The 9,455-nt window shown below is 54.7% G+C and overlaps 1 protein-coding gene across 4 annotated transcripts in view; it reads right to left on the bottom strand.

Annotated features, from left to right (window-relative positions):
- Positions 1-9,455, bottom strand: part of LOC122384769 (mediator of RNA polymerase II transcription subunit 15-like) — a 34,965-nt gene that overhangs the window by 14,787 nt on the left and 10,723 nt on the right. For all 4 annotated transcript variants that reach the window (XM_043372490.1, XM_043372518.1, XM_043372509.1 and 1 more), the window contains exon 4: positions 5,986-6,033. In XM_043372490.1, the coding sequence (XP_043228425.1) occupies positions 5,986-6,033 (48 nt within the window). The remainder of the gene's footprint in view (positions 1-5,985; positions 6,034-9,455) is intronic.

A 9,455-nucleotide genomic window follows, 5' to 3' on the forward strand; every position in this document is an offset into this window, starting at 1 on the left:
CACGGGGAAGCTCGCGTGCTTCTCATGCTCCACGCGGGGAAGCAGAAGCCATTCCTAAGCCGGCACTTTCCGGTTTCGCTGGTGTTCATTTTTACACTTCCACTCGAGAAGTTGGTGTATTTGCTTTGGGTTTTTCGGGCCCAGTATGATATTTCTTGCGGTGAAAATGTCACAAGAAAAGGTGGTGTGTGTGTTTTGGGTTTTTCTAGCCCAGCATGTCTTGCGGTGAAAATATATTTTCCATCTTCCTTTTCCTTTTCCCATTGTTCAAGAATAGAAAAATTAGCGCTCTTTAAAAGCTTGGTGTTAATTGGGTACACAAAGACTTGCAGTGATCATGCTGGAAACTCACTGTGACGGCATTGACGACGCCATCGCTAATTTCACCTCTATCTATTCTATGCAGAAGCTAGGCCATTGGCTGCCAGGTAGCATATGTGAGTACTGAGTATACACACCAGATTAGGACACGAAGAGGTCTCAGGATTTTTTCTTCTTGAACGATGCCTTAATTACGTACAGTGATTACGCTATTCGTAGTTGTTGAATTTTTTAAGATGACATTTAGCTCAAGAAATACTGTTAATTCCAGCTTATGTAAGGTTTATTGCGAAAGTTTAACCGTGTCCCACTGAAATGTTAAAACTGTCCCTCTTATACGGGTTTCCGAGAAGATTTAGAAAACAGCGGCGCATCGCGCTGCCGTTCTTGCTAATTCTATGATAGACCTCTTCTGCACGTTTTGAGAAATTTTCAGACGCAGATCATCCAACGCCAGGTCAACAGGTCACGCCAAGTGACCTGACGTCGAGCCTCATAAAGCATTTAAAGTATCTCCATAGCTACACCAACTGAACGATTTATCTGAGACTTTCAGTCATTGCATTGATAAGGGTGACAGTAGATATAAAACGTTTACCTCAGAATACGACCTCCATGAACTCACGCCAATTTTGTGTCCTCTCCGCTCCACTGGTAAGTAATCGGTCGTGAAGCGGATGTTGCTCCCGTGACTCCTGTAGTAATCTAAGGCCATGAAAGGTCACCACTCACCACACTCACCAGCAATTGTTTGACGATAACTTCGGATAGAGACATACTACAGCGATGAAAGCAACTTGAATGCTTAGCCCAATTAAACGAATCGCTATAGATGCGACATGGACGTTTCCGGCCGGGAACCTTGATCTCCCTTCAAATCTTTAAGTTTACCATTAGATATATTTCATTCAGGCACGTACCCAGGATTTCGCCCAGGAGGGGGCCACCTGCTTTCGAAGGGGCCCCCCACAGTGTATAGGGCCCCCCAGGTTCCCCGGGGCCCCCGGGAGTCATGAAGAACCTTTCGATGGTGGGGGGGGGGGGCATAGTGGGTCCGGTCTCTCCTGCAGACGTAGGTGAGAAAACGCCACGTGTGTGGGAAAACGCAATTCAGTTCTTTACAACCTAATGTAGCATTTGGTTGTGATTTCTCGCGTTCAACTTCATCAAAGTCAATTAAAACGGTCTCTGTAACGGTCTAAGCCTTGAGAAAATTGAAAAATAAAAATATTTTTGCTTGAGGAGTGTGCATGAAACGCACGGCATTTTATGAGCGAGCGCCTCAATTACTGAACATCCTCCAATTCCGGATATGTAGGTATATAATACAATAGTGCAGGGAATAAATGTCTCGTTATCGGAATTCCACTATCTGGCAACTAGCCCTATGTAAACGAGGCTATTATATGTTTCACTAGGAATCGAGCGCAATTGTACTTTTAGCCAGAAAATAAATGTTAGGGTAATTCTGGGACACTCTGTATTAATTGGAGGAATAGGACTTAGGAGGAAATGCGATTGCAAATCGACCCACATCCCTGTGTTAGCCAATGACGCCTTTGGGGCCAAGGTTGGGGGGTATTCAGTTTAGCCTTTTTGTTTTTCTGTGATATCTCCGGCACCGTGAAAGATATTGGCTCCTTCAGATGAGTGCCTACTCCAGTCACTACTTATATCCAGTAGCCAGTAGCCACTCAGATGATTTGGGATCAATCAGGTGATAAGCGTACTTTCAGACGACCAGGGGCCCCCAGTCGACCAGGGGTTCCCACGCGACCAGGTCCTCCAGATGACTAGGGGCCCCACTGCCCCAGGCGACCAGGGCCCTCCAGGCGACCAAGGGCCAATGCGATCAGGTCCCCAAAGCGATCAGGGGCCCCCAGGCGACCAGGGGCCCCCAGGCGACCAGGCCCCCGGCTACCAGGGGCCCCCAGGCGACCAGCGGCCCTCAGGCGACCAGGGGATCCCAGGCTACCAGGGGCCCAAGGCGACCAGGGTCCCCCAGGCGACTAGGGGCGACCGGGGGCCCCAGGCAACCAGGCCCCCCGGCTACCAGGGGCCCCCTGGGCGACTAGGTACCCCCAGGCGATCAGGGGCCCCCTAGGCGACTAGGGGCCACAGACTATCAGGGGCCCACACGACCAGGCCCCCGGCTATCAGGGCCCCCTAGGCAACTAGGGGCCCCCAGTCGATCAGGGGCCTCATGCGACCAGAGGCCCCCCATGCGACCAGGGCCCCCTAGGCGACTAGGGGCCACAGGCTATCAGGGGCCCCCATGAGACCAGGCCCCCGGCTACCAGAGGCCCCCTAGGCGACCAGGGGCCCAAGAAACTGGGGGCCCTTGGATGACTGCAGGGGCCCCTCGGGTACCCAGGGCACATAAATGAGACTGTAATATCAATTTTTCTTCGAGTAAAGACGTTTTATCCAGTGTTTAAAAAATATCCTGGGGCCTGAGGGGCCCCCTGAGCGCCTTGGGCGCTCAGGGGGGGGGGCCTTGGCCCCCGTGCCCCCCCCCCTTGGGTACGTCACTGATTTCATTTGACACATCTCGACGAATGTAATACGATGCAGCTAAAATGAATGTCATGTAAACTTTATGCCAAGTTATTGCAAAACAGAATATCATACACAAAAACGTCAAATTTGACGGTTTTTGTGCTCAGAGTCAGGAGGCTAAAAGGAGTTATCTGAAGGCCAAATCTGAGGACGCAGTGGCAAAAGACCTTCAGATGAGCTTTCAAAACGCTTTTCCGATGCACCGTGGCTCTATTCGTTCACCAATTATGCGCCGCTTTGTTTAAAAATGTGGGAATCGTGGAACTTTGACCTCTGGTGACCTAACCTATGACCTGAAGTAAGGAATGACGTCAGTGATTTTTGATGATTTGTGTATGCTTTTTTAAGTGGCTTACCGCGTGTCTACTGTCTCGGAAGCTAAGTTAGACGGGGAAGGCGTTCACGCATACACTCCCACTTCCAGCGGGAGTGCCCCACTCCCAGCGGGGAGTGGCATTCCAGGAGAGCAGCGGTGCGCAAGGGGTAATGCCCTACCGGTAGAAACTGCAATGGAAGAAGCAAAGTAGTTCGGCCATCATAAACGACTTTTTGCTTATTTAAGTCGTAGAGGGTGGTCAGCAGATCACTTAGTTGGAGCCAGGAGTCATATGTTACCAAATGTGCCCACTCAAATAATTTCAGAAAATGTTTTCCGATAGAGTCTGTCAAAAGCATTACAGAATACAGAGTCTCGGAAATGGTTCATAAATATGGATCACCAGTAAAAAAGGTGGCAGCGGGCAAAGTGTAAACAAGCGAGGAATAACTCATTAAAGGCTGCCCCACACTGGAACTCGCATGCGGGTTGCGAGTTTGCGGGTTCTGAGTTTGCGGACATAATACTAATTCATAGAGTGATTAGACCGTTCCCTTATGGTAACTTCATAAATGCAGTGAAGCCGATACGCCTTTAGAAAATTACATATAGTTGCAATACCAGCGCAGCGAACCAAAATTCGATTCCAACGAAAAACCCGCAAGCCTCGCAGAACTCGCAGACCTCGCAGCGAGGAATATCGAAAGTTGACTCAAAATCAATTTTTGGAACACAATGCAAGGTGGCTCGCAAGCTAGAAACATGCAGACTCGCCTGTTAGATAGTAATGTGGGTCACTCAGCTTAGATTGTATTATTTGATTTGGAAGAAGCCCAAAAATCCCAAAACTCGCAACCCGCATGCGAGGTCCAGTGTGGGGCGGCCTTAAGGGAGCAGCTCGATGGCTGACTTAATTTTTTAGTAAAAATATCTTATCATTTTGACACTTGCACGAAACATCTCGTGACATCGACAGTACTTACTGCGAAAACATGAGCACGATATCTCGCAGACCCCATAAACCGGTCATGGCTTTACACTTAACAGCCGTGCATAAGAAGTCTTTAAAATTTTCAGAAGTGGGACTTAAGTAATGATCAAGCACGGTGTTAGGTAATAGGTATGGACTGGGTATAAAGAAAATGACAAATCGACTCGAATTTGCACGTAAACATATAGGTATATTGACAGTCTAAACAAATAATGTAGTGTTTATAAGGTGTCAGAACGTCAGAGGTGGGTCAGGTGTATAGCAGAGCTACGGTTGAACCCAGTGACGGAGCCGGGGACAGGGCGGGTCGCCGGCTGGGCGGCGGCTGGGCCTTCCTTCCGTCCGACTCCGCTCCCCGAACCACCCCGCGGCGCGGCGCGCGGCCGTATTGATCAGCGGGGCAGCGGGCGGCCGGCGGGCAGCGGCAGCGGGCAGGCAGCGGCAGCGACAGCGGGCAGGGTGTGCGACAGACCGACATCAGCACGTCGGGCACCGTCACATAGCTCACCGGGCATCGCCTATATATTTCACACCGAGCACCATGTTCGTTAGCCCAGGTTCGTTAGCCAGCTCATAGTGTCGGCCTGATTCAATCAGGCAGCGGCTCGCCAGGCAAACCATAAGGAGCCGCAAGAAAACTACAAGAAACCGTACGGTTCCCGAAACAAACAAAAAAAGTTTTCATTGTAATAAAACCAGGTTGAATCCTAAACAACGACCACATAAGTCTGAGTTCTGGTTGACATTACTGGTTTCCACCACCCTAAGTTATCACGTCTAGAGCCGTTCTAACCAGTCGCGAACCGCTCCAACCATTCACGAACCGTTCTAACTAGTCGCGAACCGTTCTAACCAGTCGCCGTAGTCTGCAGATCAGCCAGCCACCGTGAGCAGCAGCATTACTAGACAACAGACCACCAGCCGTTCAGGGATGAACGGGGACGCAGCCACGAGGGGGCCGACGGGGGCTGAAGGGGACAGCCACGAGGGAACAGGAAGGAACACAGCCACGAGGCCGAGAGTACCGGAGAGGACACACTCTTCGCCCACTCAGAGTGTCTATATAAACTGGGGACCGGCAGCGGGTCTCTCCGACGCTAGGAACGGACCGACGACACTACGGGAGGACTGCCAACAGTGGCTGGTCCCAGTTATACCAGCGATGGCACCATGGGTCACCCAATGAATACCAGGGGCACCGCCCACATGGTACGGCCACCGTCTGTGTGACACCGGGTGAGCTGGGACTCATTAGACAGCTTCATAGTACTCGCAAAGGCCTGTCAGCGCGATATTGGTACATTCGATGAATTTTTTGGGCATTATGCTACTGTCCTGAGCATCGATTTGAACTGTAGGCCAGCCAATCGGCCAAAATGCATTATCGCAGGTGCCAGGGTCTACTTCACTTTTCGGTAAACCCATTAACCAGTTTACCAAAGTTCATAATGTTATGCCACTGTGCCCATGGGCTGTTATTCCATGGTTACCCAGTCCCAGAACGGCAGCTGGCGGGCCGGCCGCCCGGTGCCGGTACCGGCGGTGGCGGCGGCGGTAGCCAGTGGCTGGCGCGGCCCGCCCTCCGTCTCCGTCACGAGTGACCAGCGAGCACTCGGCACCCAGCCCACTCGCGCCATTTTCTCGGACGCACTGCACACTGAGTACGGCATTGCAGTGGCGCAGCCAGCCGGCAGCCGAGCGCCGAGGCAGCCATATCCGACTCCCCCCCCTCTCCCCACCAGCAGGCCACGGACTCAACTGGCCAGTCAAAGGGACCGTGTGGGCGGTCTGCACTCACCTGGGCAGGCATTGAAGCCATCGAGGTCGCCACTCCCTGCTGGATCAGCTGTAACAGAAGGAAACGGACAGTCAGCGACCACTGACCAGTCCAACAGTGAACGTGCCCGACCCGTAACTGACGCTGAGGCTTGTCTTTTCGCTATTCATACTTATCGCTCCAGCAAAATATTGTGTGCATGGGACATTCGTACGAGTCCTGTCATTATCCCTATCAAGTCCACCTCCCGCCTGGATGGCCTGGCCATCCAGCCAAAGTAATTTTGCTCCAGCCCGCCTTTCAGTGCCGACCATTTCGGGAAACTGTCGGAGTCAGTCGGAGGTATTACGTCACATGGCACACCAAAATAGGACGAGGCATGTGCGAATGAAAATGTGCTCATGATAACAAATCGTCCATGTCGGTAATAGTGACCATTTAAAGAGAGCCTCCGGTGTTGATTGAATGTAATTTGTGAAAAGGAAGGAGCTACAGGGTAAAGGTACGATTTTATAGCGTCCAAACGTGCACCATTAAATTCCGCCTCACAAGGCGCCATAATGAAGATGTAGCTTCACGTGCGATGTAACTTATTAGACAGCTTCATCGCAGGGTAGGTGCTGAGGTAGTATATTTAACCCCACCTCACTGTCTCCCACCAGCGTGCAAAAACTCGGCTATTGTTGGTCTATTCCCGGTACCGCCGCGTGCGGCGTGGTCCGTGTGCCAGGGGTCGAGGTCCTGAGCCCGGACCCGGACCCCAGGAGGCTGGTCGGCCGGTCGCCGTCCATGTGTCGGCCCGGACCCCGGACTGGCAGGACGGCCGGTCCGGGCGGCGCGCCGGACTCCGGACCCGCGAGGCGCGCGGTCGCCAGCCGCCGCCGACCGACCGAGCACGCCAGTCACGTCCGTGCCTCCCGGCGGCGGAGCCTGGACGCGCCTCTGGCCCACTAGTCGGTGCCCGCAGTCGCGTGCCGCTCCGAGCCGTGCCGGGAGTTCACCGAGCACGTCTGACCTCCCCGACCGCCGCCTGGGCGCGCCTCTGCCCCATACCCGAGCACCCCGTCCGGCGGCGGCTGGGACCGCCTCTGTACACTCCCTCGATAAACATCTCTCCCTGCAGCGCGCCGCTCAGCGGGCCTTCTCCCCCAGCCGGCGTGGGAAACGCGCCTCTGACGGCACACGCAGTAAGGCCGCTCCGACCGCGCTCAGCGACGGGAAACTCGCCCTTATCGGCGCCGTGCAGACGGTCGACACGCGGCCGTAATGACGGGATGCCACGCCAGAGCCGGCCGGCGCGGCGGACCGGCGGCGGCGGCCGGTGCCTACGGCGGCGCGCAGGGCCGAGCCGGCGGACCGACCACTGCCTACTCGGGACAGCCGCTGTGGAGAGCGCCGCGTCCCGCTGGCATCCGCACACGGTCCGGCGGCCGGGTATGTTGGTCGGTCGGGTCAGCGACTATCCAACGACGCGCTCGTAATAACGAGCTATGAGGCGCGGCGGCTCCGCTGAGCGCACGCCGTGCTAGACAGAGCGGGAGGGTGCAGCGCGCCAGCCGACGGAGCGATGGCGGTCCCGCTCCCTCCCTCCCTCCCTCCCGGCGCCGAGCGAACAAAGCAGTCGCCGAGCCGCCGCCACGCGAATAAGCCCAATTTCCTGTCGGGCCGTGCCGCGAGCCGATCCCATCAGCCACCCCTGCCTGACGCGGCGGCGGCCGAGGGGAGCGGCTCCCAGCGGCGCAGCGGCGCCGATGGCCGGCCCGGCGGGCCTGTTACCAGGCGGGCACGCCATTTTTTAATAACAGCCGGCCGGTCGGCGCCGAATAGCACCCGATGTGGTCTCCTCTGGACGGTGCTGCCGTCTGTCGGTGGTGACCTTGACAGAGCGGCGGCGGCGGTGGGCAGACGGGCTGCCGTGCGCCGGACGTAATCCCCGCGGCCGCGGCGGCGGCGAGCCGACGGCCGGGCCAAGCAGCAGCGCGCCGCACCGCCCCACTCCCAGCGGCGCGCAGCGCTCGTTATCGGTCGCAAACATTACCGGCGCGGCCAATAACAGACCCCGGCTCGGTCGGCCGGCCGGCCGACCGAGCCGGCCCGGCCCGGCGGCGGTAGAGACGACACGGCCACGCCAGGTGCGGACCCGCCCCGGCCGGCCAAGGTCAGCGCGGCCGGCCGGCCGGCGCGGCGGGGGAGGGAGGAGGCGGCCCGCGCCCAGAGACCGTACCAGAGCACGCACCACCCCGACCCAGGGAGCTAACCATTCTGACCAGCGCCTGGTGTGCTCACCAAACACCGGTCTCGGGAGGCACGGCGTTTGGTGCTCTCACTTGATCCAACGCGTGGCGTGCTCATCGCCTCGCACAGGATATGATGCTCTCACCACTCCGTTCATGGTCCGCAGTGTATACCCGGACTCAGGGCTCTCTGGTTCCTATTGCCCCGACCAAGGTTTGGTGGCTGCTGTTCTCACTAAGCTCTTAGGTCACCTCACCTAACTGAATTCCAGCCCCTGACAAGCTCTCAGTCGGCGCCCGAAGCACGAGTTATTAACTAGATATGGGACATTCCACCCAACAAAAGCTCTGAGTTCAGCAATACACGCATACGCAGTACACACCTGTTTTATGACTCCTCTCCTCTCCCTACCCCAGAAGAAGAAAGTTACGGTTTGAGCAGTAAGGAAGCAAACAACATTTCACGTCGCCGGTATCTCCGGCGGAATGGACAAAGACCGAGCAGACAATGAGTGAATGGAATGCCAACAGAACAGAACTTTCCATGAAACGGAAGAGCCCGGGAGATCTGGAATTTGTAGGTTGCAAATCTTGGCAAAATGTGGAAATCTATAGGTTTGAAGCATTAAGGTATGAAGATACTCTGATGCCCATATGCCTTTTTTACTACAAAAAAGGCATGTATGTAGCTCAGAATGTGTGTTTATCAGACTGGGCAAAAGTTAAACGGCGTTCTGCGTCAAAAGTTTCGCAGCATTTTTGCCACAACTGGATGTTTTGGCACTGAAAGAAAAGAAGAATGACGACTGACGAGTATGAGCTCAGCACTGAACAGCTATTTTCTATTTCTTTCGAAAGCACCCAGAACAGAAATGTGTTAGCAGAGCAGTGAGCACAAAACTGCTCAGGGTCAGGCCTAGTTTTATGGGGAGCGGATCATAAAACTTCATTATGTTCTAGATTCCCTGAACTCCCTGAATGCGCCAGCCATCACCGTGTCGCAGCCATTGATTATTGATGATCATCGATCAGTCCACAAAGATCGATTTAGTAGCAGGAGACACGTGAACAGAGCTCCTAGACACTAATTCACATTTGCTGTGCGACTCGGCGGTATCCCCATCGGCACTGCATGACAGAGACTTCGGACTAGTGTCAGGCAGATTGCAGATATAGGCAATCTGCCTATATCTGCAATCTAACCCATTCTATATATTCAATTACCATTCTATATACCATTCTAAACCCCTCTTCCCC

This window comes from Amphibalanus amphitrite, unplaced genomic scaffold (assembly GCF_019059575.1).
Source record: "Amphibalanus amphitrite isolate SeventyFive unplaced genomic scaffold, NRLGWU_Aamphi_draft 000014F_arrow, whole genome shotgun sequence".
NCBI classification, from domain to species: Eukaryota; Metazoa; Arthropoda; class Thecostraca; order Balanomorpha; family Balanidae; genus Amphibalanus; species Amphibalanus amphitrite.